This window comes from Canis lupus, chromosome 13, assembly GCF_048164855.1.
Source record: "Canis lupus baileyi chromosome 13, mCanLup2.hap1, whole genome shotgun sequence".
Lineage (NCBI taxonomy): Eukaryota > Metazoa > Chordata > Mammalia > Carnivora > Canidae > Canis > Canis lupus.
In genome coordinates, this window is record NC_132850.1 from 41318402 (window position 1) to 41338580 (window position 20179).

A 20179-nucleotide genomic window follows, 5' to 3' on the forward strand; every position below is an offset into this window, starting at 1 on the left:
ATCTCAGAGAAGTATTTGTTGAGGTAGATGTTGAAACGTGAAAAATCATCACTTAAAAGGAAAAGTTGCTCTCAGTATCGACTCATGTTGAATCTCCATAATTAGAGTTTCTAATATCTTGTGATCATATCATTGTAAACATCTTAGAAAGCTATGAAATCTTGAAAAGGGTGCTTAAAGTTCTTCACAATAACTTTGTTTCCTATTTTTAAAGATATGTGTAATCACAATACATGTGCTACAAACAAGCATACCCTCAAAAACGGCAAAGATGGGATTATGTGTTGTCTCTCATGTTTCAAATTCTCCTGGTTCTGTATTAAGTGTTGTATCTTCCTGAATGGGCATGGGTTTATTCTGTGTTCTGAGAACAAGCTTGTGTATAATCATGTTCTTTTATGGAAGGGCTCATTCTGTTTCTGATATATAATAAAAGAAGAAGAAATTTAAGCCCACAACCTTAATTTGGTCAAGCGCTCTCTTCTCTTGGATGCATTATTTATCATCAAGGCTGCTACAAAGTAAAATGATTGAGCAAAGTATTATAATGCCTAAACTCTAAACACTTCACTATGATATGCAAGGCTCTCATGTCTTAAACAGGCGGTACTTTGGAGAGAAGATTGGGTTGTATTTTGCCTGGTTGGGCTGGTACACTGGCATGCTCTTCCCAGCTGCCTTCATTGGACTGTTCGTCTTTTTGTATGGAGTCATCACTCTGGATCACTGCCAAGTCAGGTAGGGGGAGCTCTGGGTAAGCCTGCCTTTGCTTCTATTTAGAAATGGGTGATGGTGCTTTGGGGGATCTTCCCATATGTGGGCCCACTTTTCCTCCTCACTTCCTTCTCAGTCCCTCCTGGGAAGAATTCAGGAGGTTCAATTCACTAGATCTTCCATCCATTGCCAGTGTGGCTGTTGTCTTCAGTTACCAAGAAAGCAGAGTTTACCTTTATGGACTTATAGGCCACTCTTTGTCCATGGAAAAATGGCTTTCCTTCGCTGGCTAAAAGTGGCTCTCTTTCTCTGACTTTTTACCTTTTTCTGCTAATCCTGCAAAAATGGTGGGTTGACAGTCCTTTTTATGAATTCTGTGTTTGACAAGGACCCTTTAAACCTAAGCCAGAAAGACATCATACCAACTTGTTGGGGCCTTGAGAATGATTCACTATTGAGGATTATTATCTCAGCTCTCTCACCAGATACAGTTTAAGGCAGTCACAGAGATTTTATTGCCAGGCTGGACAATGATCATAAATAATAAATGTGCCTTTTAGAAGTGATTGCAAAAGTAAAAGTGGTTGATTGATTCTCCCACCTGCAAAAATATTTTACTTTCTGGTAAAATTGTTAAATAGGAATGTAGTTTTCCCCTAGAACTAATGCATCATATTTTTATTTATCCCTCCATTATTACTTTTCACTTATCATGCACATAGAGATTGAGGCAGGCACTTTTAGGTACCTGACTGTTCCTACAGTTCAGTATGAAATTGCTTCAAATCTGTGCAATGTTGTGAATGACTTTTGTATAATTTAGGGCAAAACATCCAGTGTTTTGATTCCTGTATTTTCAGAGTTTAACTTATTAATATGTAAAGCCAAGAAACAGCCTCATAAATGAGTAGGTTTATCAAATTATTAAAATGTGCAGGCACTTGTTTACATTAATAACAGATATGACTAGGAAGCTTCTAAAGACAAAAATCTAATCTACTGGATATTATTTAGTGGTTAAGGATTCTGGTGAAATTGGAGGGGGAAACATGCTCTGCTATCATTAAAAAGCAGTCCTTTCTGTTCTGTTTTCCAGTAAAGAAGTCTGCCAAGCTACAGATATCATCATGTGTCCTGTGTGCGATAAATACTGTCCATTCATGAGGCTGTCAGACAGCTGCGTTTATGCCAAGGTAATTTCAAATCTACAGCATTCTGGGTAGATTGAATTTTTCATGTATTTTCATGAGGAACAGAGGGTAGCTGTATTGTTTTTGTCATTTCTGGTCTTTGATTCTCAAGTTTATATTGTAGGAGAAAGTTACCTCTATCACTTGGTGTTCTAATTCAAACATATATATATATATATTTTTTACTGTATATGTACTTTAAATGTATTAGCTCTGATTGTCATCACAGGAAGGTACAGTGTACATACTGCAAAGAGTGCAGTTGGTAGAGTCAGAGAAAGACTCAGATCTTGACTCTGCTCTTTACCACTTGTCAGCCCCAGAACAAGTTATTTACCTCTGAGCCGCAGTTTTCTTATCTGTAAGATGGAGAATGTGATACCTGTTTCATATGATTGTTATAAGAAGTGAGATAAAATGTGTACAGAGCAAAGTGCTTGGCAGATGGTAAGCTCTTAGTCAATGAGAGCTGCCATGACTTTCCTCCTTCATTATTGTTGTTGTCAAAAAAAAAAAAAAAATTAGATTCAAGACTACTTCAGCTACTTGCCTCCTTGACCGTCTGCACAGTCTCTTTGAGGCTGAGCTCTCTCATCTCTAAAATGCAGGCAGTGATGATACCTGCCTTCTCTGCCCCATGGCATGTCATGAAGACCAGAGAAGATAGTACATATATGGAAAAGTCCTTTGAAAAAAAACAAATACATAGCATCATTACATCTATTATATGTTATTGCATGTTTTTATCATGTTAGGCCTTACTTTATTAAAATTTTAGACTCATTCATCGAATTCCTTATTTTTTACTTATGGGCAGTGTCACTAATACAAAGCGATAGCTGAGTATGGGCTGCTAAAGACTTTTCCAAGACTACTACATGTTGACTTGCTCAGATTTCAGATACATTTCAGACTTTACTGAATGTCTGCAATCCCTGCAGTTTGGATCTATCTGATTATACTATTGGCATAGCAGAGTTTTGTTTTAAATGAGAAAACATTTGATAGACAGCCCAGGAGGCCGCCCATCCATGATGTCTATAGCACTGCAAGTGGCCAGTCTATATGGGTGGAACCCAAACCACAGCAGCCAGCTGTGATATTCGAAAGATTTAGATAAGTGCTTGCAAGGGACCAAAAAGACACAAAATACTCTCCCTACCTTTGGAGAACATACAGATCTGAGTGAGTGAGGACAAATTTAACAGAATGAGCTTAGGAAGTACAGATCTGATGAGAATCAAGAGTTTGGTCAGTAATATAATTTTGTTTAAAGATCATGAGTTAAGCTTGAATGACCCAGGTGTAAAAGTTCTGCTTTGAGGGAAATCTCAGAAAGCCAGTCTTTTATTGTTATTGTTGTTTAAGGGTATTTGTTTTTTACATGAAAAGATAGGACTTGAGTGAAGTTTTCTTTTTAGGAGATCTGTGATGATTCCCTGAAAGGTTCATCATAGATAGTTCAGAGTGCTCCGATTTTATAGGAGCTAGTTGAACAGTTATTCTACTGAACGTAAGATCTAGAACAGTATTAATTATAATAATAGCTGGGCCGTAGATATAAAAGTATCTAGGCAACCTACATTTTTATTTCTAATTCTTACAGCAACTTCAAGATAGATGTTATTACTCTTATTTTACTCAGAGGTAAAAATTAGTCATCCATGGTCACACAGTAGTAAGTAGCTAGGCCTTGATTTATCTGACTGCAAAACATATCATTGTGCCATACTGAGGCTACAAGAAGTTTGGATTCCTGATTTTAGATTTGGTCTTGCCTTAAAAAATTTAGTAAAATGAAAACTGAAAAAGTCTCAGAATGAAAGAATTGAAGGTCTATAGTGTTTCCTTTAGAAGCATTTATTAGAAATGCCAAACCAATTTCATAGGACTGAGGATACATAGGAATATTGGATCAAGTCAGAGCCCAGATCACTCTAATCAATGGCTGTTCTGCTGGTCAGGAATGCTTTAGTTCCGGCCATTACATTTGCAAGATCAGAAAGCCAACTTAAATTGGCTTAAGCAGAAAGGACTTATTGGCTCATTTCACTGGAAAATATACTAAAATAGCTCACACTGAGAACAAGAGCCTCCAGGCCTAAACTGGTCCTCCAAGATGTCGCTCTTTGGCTTTCTGTCTGCATGACCCTTCTGCAGACAGGTTCTTGTCACATGATAGGGAAGGTGGCTACCGATTGCCACAATATGAGATTTCTGTCTTCTTTATCTCCTTAAGCAAATTTGTATGCTTTTTAAAAATGCTTGATCTGCTGTTACAGAATGTCAGTTTCAGAACATTGATGTTGCCTAGTTTGGAATTCTTTGGAGTCCGCTGTCCTCCCCAAATACTTCATTATGTTGGCCTGTGCATGCCTATCCCCTGGAGGTGTCAACCACTTTTGAGTAACGGTCAGAGGCCAGGCACTCAGTTGTCAGTCCTGGTGAATTTACAGAAAGGAGAGGACAGTTTGTCCCGGGCACCACTGTGTGCTGACTTTTCCAGAGGACTTTTTTGGTCAGAGTTTCGTTTTTAAATCTGCCTAGAACAAAACAGAATTGGGCGGAGCCACTGTCCCCTGACTGCAATCTACCAGTCCTGGAGTCTAAGAGGACCTGGGCTGAGGAGAGAATGCCAGCTGGCCAGGGAGCATCTCCTTTTCTCCTCAGCCAGTCAGAACTCTGAGCATCCTTGATATTACTCCAAGAACCAGCTGCAGCTGATTTGATGGGAGACATATCCAATGACCATGGAGGGAGAGGCTAGAGTAGAACTTATGTTTTGTTCCATGATAAGCTTCCACTCTGCTAGAGAACTGCCACTAACTCTCCCTGTATACCACCACTTCCTACACACACACACACACACACACACACACACACACACCAGTTCAAGGCAACTTTCCACCTCCCCTGGGGTTCCTTAGGGTCTTTGTTTTTGTGTTTTTTTGGTTCCCAGAATCTGTTGTCTGCTTCTCTAGGGTTGATTTTGGCAAAGGGAGCCATCAGGCTATTTTAACGTACCGTTTTAGTAGGAACCAAAAATCCTTACTAACTCACCCCCCTCCTGATTCAAATATTCCCAAGTAACTGCAGCAGAAAAATGTCCCTCTCCAGATGTTTGTTTATCAGTCCCAGGAAAGGACTCTAATTGGTTCTCTTTGAGCAACATGCCCATAGGGACCTACATGAGAGGCATCTATTACCAGGAGGAAGGAGAAAGACAATGTGAACAGCCAAAAACAATGACCACTACAACTGATTCCAGAATCTAATCTGATGGCACAAGCTACAACTTCCACCAACACCCTATAAATACCCTAATAGAGAGTGCACACCAGCCACATACCACTGGAAATCTCAGGCTTGATTTAATGCTCAGTGTGTTATATGATATGCAATATACCATTTAACACTCCCCTCTAGCATACGAAATATTGGCTTTTGCCTTTTGTATACATGAGGTATTTTAATGCTGCTTATCTCTCCTATGTTCAAAGAAAAAGAAGAACTTTTGGAAAATTTTGAAATACTTCACACTCTGATATAAAAGGAAAATACCTGTTTATAGTTGGCACATTCTCCAAGGGACAGTAAAGTATATTTCATAGAGAGCTATAAAGTACCCAAAAAAGATTATGCTTTATGAATGTATCTTTTATGTATACAATGGAATATTACTCAGCTATTAGAAATGACAAATACCCACCATTTGCTTCAACGTGGATGGAACTGGAGGGTATTATGCTGAGTGAAGTAAGTCAGTCGGAGAAGGACAAACATTATATGTTCTCATTCATTTGGGGAATATAAATAATAGTGAAAGGGAATATAAGGGAAGGGAGAAGAAATGTGTGGGAAATATCAGAAAGGGAGACAGAACGTAAAGACTGCTAACTCTGGGAAACGAACTAGGGGTGGTAGAAGGGGAGGAGGGCGGGGGTGGGAGTGAATGGGTGACGGGCACTGGGGGTTATTCTGTATGTTAGTAAATTGAACACCAATAAAAAATAAATTAAAAAAAAATGAATGTATCAGTCATCATTTCAATTTGGCATGACACGGTGTGATTTATCCTGGAGGCAGAAACGACCATGGCAGTTTTGCAGGACAAATAGCTTTCTGCTGTGGTGTTTGTGATAGAATATATTATCTGGCAATAAAGTATTTGCTAGCTGTCTTTGTGTTATATGTAATAGGTAAATACAGTGATTACCTGAGGCTTTAATAAAGGTGGAAGTGGATTTTGTTAATGGTCTACTCTCTCTTCTTTGTAATACTAAAATCCAGAGGGTAGCCCATAAAGTGTTTGTTCAAAACTACACAGACAAGATAGCCAGGTTTTCCAAGTAAATAAATGAGGCATTAAAAATAAAAATCAGAAGCCTTTAAAGCAGCAATAATACCTTCCTAGTCTTAAGTAAAAGTATATAATATACATATGTCCATGTATAATAGTTTTTATGGGGCATCAAAGAAAATTCTTAGCAGTATTGGGGCTGTTGATAAATTTATGTTCAACTTGATGATACCTACGTAAAGGGAACAGATCCTCCTTACATACCCAAACAACTTCATAATTGGAGGAACGTCCTCCTTGATTATGATCCAAAAGGAAAATATCCCAAAGAAACATCGCAAAATTCATTTATTTTTATTTTGAAAAACTGTGAATTGAAACTTGGTATATGAGAAACTAGTTTAACTATGATTCATAATGTTCCCAGGTAACCCACCTCTTTGATAATGGAGCCACTGTATTCTTTGCTGTTTTCATGGCAGTTTGGGGTAAGTGTCCTGCATCCATGTAACTTGAGTTCCCCACATATGCTCTAGAACATGTTCTTTCAGAAATTTGATTTTGTCATGTAAATGTGAAAGAAAGAGGCTTAAGTAAATTCAGTCGGCCATTCTATTAGATTCGAGCGGCTAAAAAAAAAAATCATTTAGTTTATTTAAAAAGCACTGTTGTAGAGGAGAAATACATCTGATTTCTCTTAAGCCTTTGACAATTTCGTCAATATTCCATTATTAAAGTAAAATTCGCCTTCTGTTGGAGACAAAAAAAAATTTATAGTATATCAAAAAATCTGGTGAAGATCTAAGTACTCATTGAAGTATGTGGGACTTTCTGTTGTGAGTGAAATCTTTTCATCCCCCTAATGTATGAGTACTCACCTCTGGCTTCCTTCCAGGTCTGGTTAAAATGACCCCCTAAAAATGAGAGCTATTTACAAAACTGGATTGAGTTCTTTTACATCAGTTTAAGTCAACAGCTCCATGATAACAAAATGTGATGGAACATTCACTTAAAGAATTTCTTAACCCAAAGAAAGTACTTAACCTACTTCTTCGAAAAATGAGTTTTAGTATCTTTCTCATCAAATCATTTTAATGTTTTGGTTTAGTAGTATAGAAAGGAGTCTGGGAAAATTTATAGCAGTTTATGGTTATTACCTTTGAAGAGAGGATTTCCCTGTGGAAAGAGTAAGTGAGCAGTAATGAAAGATTTTTTTTTACACTCTGTTTTTTCAACTTGGTTTTAATTTAATTTTTCACAATTATTATGCATTTCTGCTAGAATCTCTGTTTTGATATTACAAAACTCTGCTAACTCAAGCCTTAGGCTCATGTTGTTCCTTCTGTCTGGAATGAACATCAGATCTTCTCCATCTTTCAGAGACTAGATGAATTGTCATCTTCGTCCTTTGAACTTCGTAACATTTGGTTTTGGGTATTCTTCAGACACTTAAAATGATTTGCAAACACAGTTTATCTCCCCTAGTAGATTTGTGTTCCTCAAGGATCATTATAATTATTGGAGAGTTCATATGTTTCTCTTTTTTTTAAGATTTTATTTATTTATTCATGAGAGACGGGGGGGGTGGAGGGAGGGAGGGAGGGAGGGAGAGAAGAGAAGAGAGAGAGAGAGGGAGAAGCAGGCTCCATGCAGGGAGCCTGCTATGGGACTCCATCCCGGGTCTCCAGGATCACACCCTGGGCCGAAAGCAGGTGCTAAACTGTTGAGTCACCCAGGGATCCCAAATTCCATACATTTCTTTTGAAGACAGAGAGATTCATTTTTTGGATGGATGGATGGATGGATGGATGGGAAAAAGAAAAGGGATAAAGAAGCAAATTATCAAAAGTTTTTTTTAAAAAAAATAAGAAAATGAATGTGTTTAAATGGTCTCCTTGACAATGGAAAATATAAAAATCTTGTTCTCCTGAGGAGGCTTGTTCTAGATATACTGTTTTCCCTATCTAGAAATCTTCAAAGGAAAATTGTTTCTCCCACTACAGCTCTGTTGAAGGAGCATGATGCCCAAGAACCTAGTCAAACCATAGCCTGGAGGAAAAACTACGGTTCTGCCCAAAGAAGAACTGGCAAGGTCACCCATGGGCTTATTCTCAAGAATAATCCACATTTCAATGTGGATTGAAAAATGTGGAGACAGAGTCAGGAATAGGAATTGACACTGTAAGATCCAGAGAGGACAGAAAGGGGGGAGAAAGAAGGAAATTGAGATTGACCATGAGGTAAAAGTAAGGATCAGAAGAAGTTATGAGCAGGTTGAAGTTATGAGAAATCAGAACCTAGAAAGAAGCAAAAGCAAAGTATTAGTGAAAAATATATAAAGTAGAGAGTCCATAAGCTCACTGGTAGCCAACTGGGAGAAAATGCAAGAGAGCCTCCCAAAGAGAAAGAGAGAATGTAGCCAAATTGTGTTATTAGGATATCAGGGTAAGGACTTAGGATCTCTTGTGGCTGAAGTCTCTCAAACTGCTGGCTTCTGTATCCTGTCTCTTGAATAGGCTGTCTTTTAATTCCCATGGGATTCCTTGATAGGACTTGTGAAGAGCCCTCATTATCTGTGCTACACCTTAATGCATGTGCCTCTCCATCCCTTGCAAACAAAGGAAGCTAATCAGAACAGAATTTTGGTTATGGGACTGAGCTCTCAGATCAAGAATGTGTATTGGGTTTTTCTAGAATATATTTGTATTGGTAACCATAATAGGAAGTATATATAATAAGCCACCCAGTGCTTAAGCTTTGCCATAGTTACCATTGAGGATACTGTAGAAAATGGATTCATCTATTAAACCAGTGGTTCCCAAGCTTTTTCCAGTCATGACACACATATGAAATGGCAATATTTGCACAGCATACTGAGATACGTGATACTGCCCTAAGTACCTTTGCTTACCTGCCCCAAGAGATGAAAGGAATATTACCTCTTGTACACCTGTAATCATCCCTAGCATACCTGTTGGGCAGCTCTGCTTTGGCCCATGAGTCTGCTATGTAATAAGTTAATTCTTAGGAATAGAAAGTAATTTACTGGAAGAATTAATACACAAAACTCCCTTATTTACTTAGTACTTCACCAATTTTGACTGTAATAATGTTTTCTTCTCCCAGTTTATCTTCTGAGACTCTAGAGAAGTGAAATTTTGATATAATGACATTTGTCTATAGGCATAGGTCGTCATCTTCCCTACCCCTCACCCAGTACCACCATTATAAGGGGAATTGGATCCCATCTTTGCAGGTTTTAATGTCTTATGCTGGTGATAACAAATAGTTATATTTTATCCTTGCCAACCTCAGTTGATTGGTGGTGGCTGCCCAGAACTTGGAGCTGAGAAGCTTCTGAGTTGCAAATGGGTAGATTAGAAATGTGACAGTCCTTGGGCCTTAGAGGGTATCCAGCAAAAATCTGATAGATGTATTGCAATAACCTTTGGGCAGAAGGGAACATTTTAGGGACACTCTAGGCAAGGCAAGCCTGGAATAATTCATCCTCTGAATTGCTTTGTCTTAGTTGACAGCTTACTGCTTAAATCTTGTATGGGTCCCAGAAATGTGACAGTTTGAAAAAAAGAATGATTTACCCCGCATGTTTCTTTGTAGATGGGTCCGTGCTTTTTGCAGGAATCTGGAATGGCCAATAATATCTTTAATAATAGCATACACTTATTGAGGGCTTACTATGTGTTAGACACCATCCTAATCAGTTAATTTTTATAGCATCATTTGAGGAAGGTACTGTTATTATCCTCATGTGATAGATGAGGAAGCTGGGGTAGTAGCTAGAAAGTGGCAAAACCAGGAGTTAAACTGGGCACTCTTAGCTTCTACATTCTATTGCTAGATCATATACTGTTTGTAACCCTGCTTCAGAGATCAAAAAGGTCTGTTACACTTGTCCCCAGCCCCATTTATACTGTTTTGTGATGGTGATGCTCTATAAAAGTGTGTCAATTCTAATAGAGCTCAGGTTAAGGTCTCAGGCTCATCTTTTATGACTGACAAGTTACATTTAAGAAAACAAATGCACTTTATTTTGGGTAAATTGCTGGATACAGAGATGTTAAAAACAGATGTGAGTGGTTTATGAGACCTCTGAAGGATGGGGTTGATGTGTTTGTTCTGTTACTTTGCGTGTTCACCAGAAAAAACAACAGGGCTCCATTTGGAACCAGTCTTCAGCAGCTGGGAAGGGCCTTTGTGTGGGGTTAAAAGCTTGACAGAACTCACTACCTTTGTGATAGCAGGGGCCTCCTAGGGACCCTCAAGGTACACTGTGACCCGAGGGCTCTGGGCTTAAACCACAATGTGGCTCTTTCTTTCCTCATTGTTCATTTTTGTTCAGAAAGATTGAAGAGACTGAACAATTTTGGCCTAAATTAGCTTTCTCCCTAGGGGAAAAAAAATGAGTCATTAGGGACCTAGATGTTGGCAGAGACTTGTCAGGAAGCAGATTATTTTTCTCTTTTCTTCATTTTGGGTTTTTTTTTTCTCTTTTTTCTGTTTTCTTTTCCTTTTACTTTCATTGCCAAAAATTAAATTGCCCTCAGTAAATAAATAAATCAAGGTCCATGTTCTCCAATCAAAATAACAAGATTGTGATTATTTTCATGGAAATTCAGATTCTTTATATGGTCTGTCAGTAATTTGTAAATGAAGTATGTCTCAGTTTTGAAAATAAGTTTTATAATACTTGCTTTTTATTTCTACATATGTACACTGACTTTATAGTCGTATGTATATGTCCAATAAAAATAGTGAATATAGACAGAACATGAAGACTCCTAACTCTGGGAAACGAACTAGGGGTGGTGGAAAGGGAGGAGGGCGGGAGGTGGGGGTGAATGGGTGACGGGCACTGAGGGGGGTACTTGACAGGATGAGCACTGGGTGTTATTCTGTATGTTGGCAAATTGAACACCAATAAAAAATAAATTTATTATTAAAAAAACAAAAAAATAGTGAATATTTATTTTTAAAAGATGTATATTTACTAAATGCCTATTAAGTGTGTAAGTGTAGTTACATATGGCACCTCATCAATTTTTCATAACCTACCAGGAAGAAATATATAATCCCTATCTTATCGATGAACATATCAAGGTTCAGATAGCTTATGTGATTTGCCCACAATGACCCAGCAATTGCTAAGTGATGGAACCTGGATTTTAAACCAGATTTGGTCTGCCTAACTGAAGTCATTCCAAAGTCTGTATCATGTACCTTTTGTAGGATATGTTAAGATTTCATGACTCAGCAGACCATGTATTCTCACTATCAGTTGGCAGTGGGTATACAAAAATGAGTAAGATGTGATCTCTGTTCTTAAAAAAAATGAGTAAGATGTGATCTCTGTTCTTAAAAAACTCATGTCAAGGGTGAGTTGGTAATTATACTATAGTATATTAAGTCCAACTTACAATAGAAAAATGGTGATCCACGCTGCCAACTTCCTGAAGCAGAAAGGAAAAGCAAAGATGGTTTCATTCAAAAGGGGATCCTGAAACTGTGTCTTAAATTTGCCAAGCAAAGAGTGGGGTTGAAGGGAGGTGTGGAAAACATTCTGAACTGAGAACAGCATGGGCAAGTCTCTGAAAAGGGAGTCCATTCAATGCGATAGGGATATTTAGTATGTATTAGTTTCCTAGGAAACTGTAACAAAGGACCCCAAACCGGATGGCTTAAAACAACAGAAATTTATTCTCTTGCTTGTCTGGAGACTAGAAGTCAACAATCAGGGTATGAAAAGGGTCAGTTCCTTTTGAGGACTCAAAGGGGATAACTGTTCATGTCTCTCCCCTAAATTCTTATGACAGCCAGCAATCCTTGACATTCCTTGGCCTGTGGGTGCATCACTCCAATCTCTGTCTCCATCTTCACCTGCATTCCCCCTGTCACTGTGGCTTCACATGGTCATCTTTTGGATTAATCACACTGTATTAAGAGCCTATCCTCATCTTAACTAGTTAATCTGCAGTTACCTTATTTCCAAGTAAGGTCATATTCAGACTTTGGGGCTTTGGGAAAACACAGTTCAACCCATAGCAGAGAGTATATTGAGGATTGAGGCTTGTTTATCATAAGATACTTGTGCTTCAACAGGGAACCATGTCTTCACCTTGTAGACAACAGAAGGCCAGCTGAAGTTATAAGCTGGGGAGTGACATCGTCAATTGTGCTTGGGAAGTAACTCTGGCAGCAGCAGCAGGGAATGGAAGTTGGGCCACTTAGAAGGCTATAACAATGTTCAGTCAGAATATTATGCAGAATTGGGCTTTAGAAAAGATCTAAATTACAGAATAAAAGCCTTATACATAAATATGTTTTCCTAGTGTTAGTTATATATAATAGGCAAAATAAGTATCCAACAATAGAAGAATCACTAAGGGAATTATAAGCTGCCTTTAAAAGTTAGTCTTTCAAAGCAGGTAATAGAACATGAAGACTGTATTTTAAAAATTGGTGAATATAGGATATAAAGTATACAAAAAAAGTGACTTCAAGTATATTAAATACTAATGAAAACAAAGAGGTTATGTCATATTATTAATGTTAATTTTTCTCCAGATTGAGGGGATTATGGGAAGTTTTTATCACCTTTATTTAGGTATAATTTATATAAAATCCAACTTTGAGTGTACAATTGGTAAGTAATGTCACACGTATATAGTCATGTGATCATCACCAAAATGATCATATAGAACATGTTCATCCTTCAGAAAGTTTCTTCATGACTTTGCAGTGAGTCCCTTGGCGACCTCTAACCTGCTTTCTACCACTGTAGTTTCACCTTTTAGAATGTCGTGCAAATAGAATCGTTTGATATTTAGCGTTTTGTGTTTGGCATTTTTCACTATGATTAATGTGACTGAAATTCATTTATGTTGTTGTAAATGTCAGTAGTCGGTTCCTTTTTAGTACAGAATGGTACTTCATTGCCTAGATATACTAAAAATGTGTATATCCATTTACTAATTAATGAACATTTGGCCAAATATTCATTAGCTGTTACAACAGTAATAGCTTTTAAGTTTTTAGCTTATTAAAAAATAAGGCTGAGAATCATTGGATATTATAATTTTGTGCATATTTGCATAAGCCTTTGTATCTATTTCTCTTGAGGAAATAACTAGGAGGAACATTGTTTGATCTTAGGAAAAGCATCTAACTTTATAAGAAATTGTCTTCCAAATACTTTTGTCATTTTGCATTCCCAGCATTATATAAGAGTTCAGGTGTTCCACATTCTCACAAACTTGGAATTATCAGTCTATATCTTTGTAGTCATTCTAGTAGATGTGTAGTGTTATGTCATTGTGGTTTTAATTTGCATTTCTCTAATGACCAGTGATGTTGAACATGTTTTCATGAGTTTATTTCAATTCTGCACATCTTTAGTGAAATGTTTGTTCAGATTGCTATCCATTTGTTTTTTGGTTTTTTTTAATTATTTTTTATTTTTTTAAATAATAAATTTATTTTTTATTGGTGTTCTCTGCACTTCCTGCTTTATCCCATGTGGTCTCTTCTCTACCTCTAGTTGTGGAGTTTGTTCTGCCTCTCTTCAAGTTGATTTCTGGAGTATGTAGAAGGAATTGATAGTTATATAGTTCTATTCATGGGACAAGAGGATCCTAGGGTCCTCCTACTCTGCCACAATTTTCCGCCTTAATTTTTATGAATCGTTATAAATGATATTGTATTTTTAATGTTAGTGTCTGTGTGTTTGTTAATATGTACAAATACAATTGGTATTTGTATATTTGTGTTGTATCCTGAGACCTTGCTGAATCTACTTATTAGTTCTTGATATTTTCTACACAATCATGTCATCTTCAAACAGAGAGAGTTTTATTTCTTCCTTTCCAATCTGTATATCTAGCTTTTCTTTTTTTATTGCACTGCCTTCAACTTCCATATAATGTTGAATAAGAGTATTAAGAGTAGATACCCGTTCCTTGTTCCCCAGTCTGGATGAAGAAAGCATTTAATCTTTCACTCTTAGATATAATGTTAGCTGTAAGACTTTAGTAGATGCCTTTACAAAGTTGAGGAAACTCCCTATTTCCCATCTTTCTGAGAGTTTTTTTTTCTTATTATGGATGAATGTTGAATTTTGTCAAATGCTTTTCCTACATTGATTGATATGGTAATATGATAGTTTTCTTTAGTCCTTTGACGTGATGAGTTACATTGATTGATTTTCAAATATTTAGCCAGCCTTGTATTCCTGGAATAAACGTCACTTGGTTGTGGTGTATATTTATTTTACATATTTCTGAATTCTATATGTTAATATTGTGTTAAGGATTTTTGCATCATGAGGAATATTGATCTGTAGTTCACAGACCAGTTCTGTGTCTGGTTTTGACATCACAGTTATTCTAGCTTCATAAAATAAATTGGGAAAAATTCTATGTTTTTTTTTATAATAATAAATTTATTTTTTATTGGTGTTCAATTTGCCAACATACAGAATAACACCCAGTGCTCATCCCATCAAGTGCCCCCCTCAGTGCCTGTCACCCATCCACCCACACCCCCCACCCTCCTCCCCTTCCACCACCCCCAGCTCGTTTCTGAGAGTTAGGAGTCTTCATGTTCTGTCTCCCTTTCTGATATTTCCTACCCATTTCTTCTCCCTTCCCTTCTATTCCCTTTCACTATTATTTATATTCCCCAAATGAATGAGAACATATAATGTTTGTCCTTCTCAGATTGACTTATTTCACTCATCATAATACCCTCCAGTTCCATCCATGTGGAAGCAAATGGTGGGTTTTGTCGTTTCTAATGGCTGAGTAATATTCCATTGTATACATAAATCATATCTTCTTTATCCATTCATCTTTCGATGGACACCGAGGCTCCTTCCACAGTTTGGCTATTGTGGACATTGCTGCTAGAAACATCGGGGTGCAGGTGTCCCGGTGTTTCATTGCATCTGTATCTTTGGGGTAAATCCCCAACAGTGCAATTGCTGGGTCCTAGGGCAGGTCTATTTTTAATTCTTTGAGGAACCTCCACACAGTTTTCCAGAGTGGCTGCACCAGTTCACATTCCCACCAACAGTGTAAGAGGGTTCCCTTTTCTCCACATCCTCTCCAACATTTGTGGTTTCCTGCCTTGTTAATTTTCCCCATTCTCACTGGTGTGAGGTGGTATCTCATTGTGGTTTTGATTTGAATTTCCCTGATGGCAAGTGATGCAGAGCATTTTCTCATGTGCGTGTTGGCCATGTCTATGTCTTCCTCTGTGAGATTTCTGTTCATGTCTTTTGCCCATTTCATGATTGGATTGTTTGTTTCTTTGGTGTTGAGTTTAATAAGTTCTTTATAGATCTTGGAAACTAGCCCTTTATCTGATAGGTCATTTGCTAATATCTTCTCCCATTCTGTAGGTTGTCTTTTAGTTTTGTTGACTGTATCCTTTGCTGTGCAAAAGCTTCTTATCTTGATGAAGTTCCAATAGTTCATTTTTGCTTTTGTTTCTTTTGCCTTCGTGGATGTATCTTGCAAGAAGTTACTGTGGCTGAGTTCAAAAAGGGTGTTGCCTGTGTTCTCTAGGATTTTGATGGAATCTTGTCTCACATTTAGATCTTTCATCCATTTTGAGTTTATCTTTGTGTATGGTGCAAGAGAGTGGTCTAGTTTCATTCTTCTGCATGTGGATGTCCAATTTTCCCAGCACCATTTATTGAAGAGACTGTCTTTCTTCCAATGGGTAGTCTTTCCTCCTTTATTGAATATTAGTTGACCATAAAGTTGAGGGTCCACTTCTGGGTTCTCTATTCTGTTCCATTGATCTATGTGTCTGTTTTTGTGCCAGTACCACACTGTCTTGATGACCACAGCTTTGTAGTACAACCTGAAATCTGGCATTGTGATGCCCCCAGATATGGTTTTCTTTTTTAAAATTCCCCTGGCTATTCGGGGTCTTTTCTGATTCCACACAAATCTTAAAATAATTTGTTCTAACTCTTTGAAGAAAGTGCATGGTATTTTGATATGGATTGCATTAAACGTGTAAATTGCCCTGGGTAACATTGACATTTTCACAATATTAATTATGCCAATCCATGAGCGTAGAATATTTTTCCATCTCTTTGTGTCTTCCTCAATTTCTTTCAGAAGTGTTCTATAGTTTTGAGGGTATAGATCCTTTACCTCTTTGGTTAGGTTTATTCCTAGGTACCTTATGCTTTTGGGTGCAATTGTAAATGGGATTGACTCCTTAATTTCTCTTTCTTCACTCTGATTGTTAGTGTATAGAAATGCTATCCATTTGTTATTGAATTTTCTTACTTTTAAGTTAAAAGCGTTTTTTATATATTTTTGCAAATATTTTTCCCATTTTGAGGCTTGCATTTCCTTTTCTTAATAGTGCCTTTAGAAAATCAAGAGGTTTTACTTTTTTTTTCTTTTCTGTGTATGCGTTTAATTTTTTGTTTAAGATATCTTTGCCAGGGATCCTTGGGTGGCTCCGCAGTTTAGCGCCTGCCATTGGTCCAGGATATGATCCTGGAGTCCTGGCATCGAGTCCCACATCGGCTCCCTGTATGAAGCCTGCTTCTCCCTCTGCCTGTGTCTCTGCCTGTGTGTGTGTCTCTCTCTCTATCATGAATAAATAAAATCTTAAAAAATAAGATATCTTTGCCAAAATCAAGGTTTCTAAGATTTTGTCCCATATCTTCTCATAAAAAGCTCATAGTTTTAGCTCATATATTTAGATTCATGGTTATTTCAAGTTGATTTTTATATCTAAGGTTGAAGGTCAGATCTATTTCTTTGCATAAATGGATAGCCAGTTGTTCCATTACCACTTTTTGAAAGATTATCCTTTTCCTCCTCAAAATTTACCCACATGTGTGTGGATCTACATCTGGAATTGTTTTTTGTTTATATGTGTACTCCTGAAAAAAATCATTTTTATTGAACTATAATTGATATATTAGTTTCAAGTGTACAACATAATAATTTAATATTTGCTTACACTGCAAAATGATTACTGCAATAACACTAGTTAATTAACATCCATTACCACATATCATTTTAGACTTTTTTCTTGTTAAGAACTTTTAAGATCTACTCTCTTTGCAACTAACAATAGAGTATTATTAATTATAATCACTATGCTATATGTTATATTCCCATGACATTTATTTTATAGTTTTATATTTTATAGTAAACATCCATACCTTTTGAGCACCTTCACTCTTTCTCCCCACTTCTGGAAACCATAATCTGTTCTCTGTATCTCTCAGCTTACGGGATTTCTTTTATTCTTTATGTTTAGACTGCATGTACAAATAAACTTATTTTAATGACAATTCAAAGTTTCTATATGTAGTTCTTTAAGGAAGAGTGATGCTTCCCTTTGTTTTTTCTCAAGATTGCTTTGGCTATTTAGGGTCTATTATGGTCCCATACAATTTTAGGATTGTTTCTTTTTTTTTTCTGTTTCCGTGAAAAATGCCATTGAAATTTTTTTTTTTTTTTTTTAAGATTTATTTATTTATGATAGACATAGAGAGAGAGAGAGAGAGGCAGAGACATAGGCAGAGGGAGAAGCAGGCTCCATGCACCGGGAGCCCGACGTGGGATTCGATCCCGGGTCTCCAGGATCGCGCCCTGGGCCAAAGGCAGGCGCTAAACCGCTGCGCCACCCAGGGATCCCCGCCATTGAAATTTTGATAGGGATTTTATTGAATCTATAGCTTATAGACATTTTAACAATATTAATATTTCTTCCAATCCATGAACATGGAATATCTTTCCATTTAATTGTGTCTTCTTCAATTTCTTTGTGTCTTTGTATCTTCTAATTGTGTCTTCTTTCAATTTCTTAACTGTGTCTTAGTTTTCAGTGTACAGATCTTTCAAACTCCTTGGAGATAGATATATATATATATATATATATCTATTCTATATATATATATATATCTATATATATATCTATTCTATATATATATATCTATTCTATATATATATATATAGAATAGATATATATATATTCCTAGCTATTTTATTCTTTTGATGCAGCTATGTATTATATAAATTTTATATATTGTTTTTGTATCCTGAAACTTTCCTGAATTTGTTTATTAATGTTTTTTAACAGTTTTTTTTTTTTACTGGAATCTTTAGTCTTTCTGCACACTGTATCATGTCATCTGCAAGTAGTAACAGTTTTACTTCTTCCTTTTCAATTTGGATGCCTTTTATTTCTTTTTCTTCCCTAATTGCTGTGGCTAGGACTTCTAGTACTATGTTGATAAAAGTGGTAAGAGTAGGCATCCTTGTCTTGTTCTTGATCTTAGAGGTAAAACTTCCAGCTTCTCACCATTAAGTATAACGTTAGTAGTTGTAGGCTTGTCCTCCATGATCTTGAATATGTTGAGGTGCATTCCCTTTACACTCACTTTGTTGAGAGTTTTTATCATAAATCAACGTTGAATTTTGTCAAGTGCTTTCTCTATATCTATTGAGATGATTATAAGATTTGTATCCTTCATTTTGTTAATGTGGTGTATCATGTTGATTGATTTATGGATATTGAACCATCCTTGCATCCCTGGAGTAAATCCCACATGATCACAGTGAATGATCAGTTTATTGTAATGTTAAGTTTAGTTTGCTAATATTTTCTTTTTTACTTTTTAATTTTTTTAAGTTTTTATTTAAATTCTGGTTGTTAACATATAGTGTAATATTGCTTTCAGGAGTAGAATTTAGTTATCCCTTTACATATAACTCAGTGATTTACCAATATTTTGTTGAGGATTTTGCATCTGTATTCATCTCAATATTGCCCTGTAATTTTCTTTTGTTGTAGCATCCTTGTCTGGTTTTGGTATCAGGGTAATTCTAGACTCACAAAATGAATTTAGAAATGGTACCTCCTTGGGGCACCTGGGTGGCTCAGTCAGTTAAGCATCCAATTCTGGATTTCAGTTCAGGCCATAACTCCAGGTCATGGGATCACACCCCACATCTGCTCCACATTCAGCATGAAGTCTGCTTGGGTTTCTTTCCCTCTACCACTTCCCCCCACTTGCTCATTCTTGCTTTCTGTCTCTCTAAAATAAATAAATCTTTAAAAAAAAAGAAATGGTACCCCCTCTTCTATTTTTTTTGAAGAATTTGAGAAAGGATTAGTATTAATTCTTCTTTAAATATTTGGTAGAATTCACCAGTGAAGCTGTCTAGTCCTTGTTTTTTGTTTCTTGGGATATGTGTACTTTTATGGCAATAACACACTGTCTTGATCATTATAGCATAATAGTAATCCTTGAAGTGTTAGTCGTTTTAAACATTGTCTTGGCTATTTTAGGGACTTTGCATTTCTCTGTATATTTTAGAATCAATTTGTCAGTTTCTACCAGAAAAGATGTTAATATTTTTACTGTGATGGAGTTGAATCAAGAGATCATTTTGGGAAGGTTGAAAACTCAATATCAAATATATCTATCTATGAACATTATTTAAATTTTTATTTAAGTATTTCATTATTTCTCTGTGCAATTATTTTCAATGTACAGGTTTGGATATTTTGTTCAATTTATCACTATTTATTTAGTATTTTTGACTTTTTATCAATAGTTTTATTTCAGTAACTTTACTTTCCAGTTGCTCATTTCTACTGTATAAAAATGCAATTGACTTTAGTACATTTACCTCATATTCTATAAATATCCTCATTTATAGCTGCTACCAGCTTTCTTGTAGATTCCGTGAGATTTTCAACATGGATGATTATGACATTTATAAATAAGTATAATTTTGTTTCTTTTTTAATAATCCAGATGGGTTTAATTTTTTCTTGCCTTATTACACTGACAAGATAATGTTAGATAGAAGTTATGGTATCAGACATCTTTCCCTTGTTCTCAGTGTTGGGGGGAAAGTATTAAGTCTTTTACTATTAAGTATGATAGAAAATGTAAATTTTTGTAAATACC

General features: G+C 36.4%; 1 protein-coding gene across 12 annotated transcripts in view; it reads left to right on the top strand.

Moving 5' to 3' along the window:
* The window catches only part of ANO4 (anoctamin 4), a 403411-nt gene that overhangs the window by 313199 nt on the left and 70033 nt on the right, over positions 1-20179 (top strand). For all 12 annotated transcript variants that reach the window (XR_012005974.1, XM_072773292.1, XM_072773290.1 and 9 more), the window contains 3 exons: positions 604-738; positions 1811-1907; positions 6632-6692. Coding sequence is in view for 11 of the 12 variants with exons in the window: in XM_072773292.1 (XP_072629393.1) it covers positions 604-738; positions 1811-1907; positions 6632-6692 (293 nt within the window). In the remaining variant the exon portion in view is untranslated. The remainder of the gene's footprint in view (positions 1-603; positions 739-1810; positions 1908-6631; positions 6693-20179) is intronic.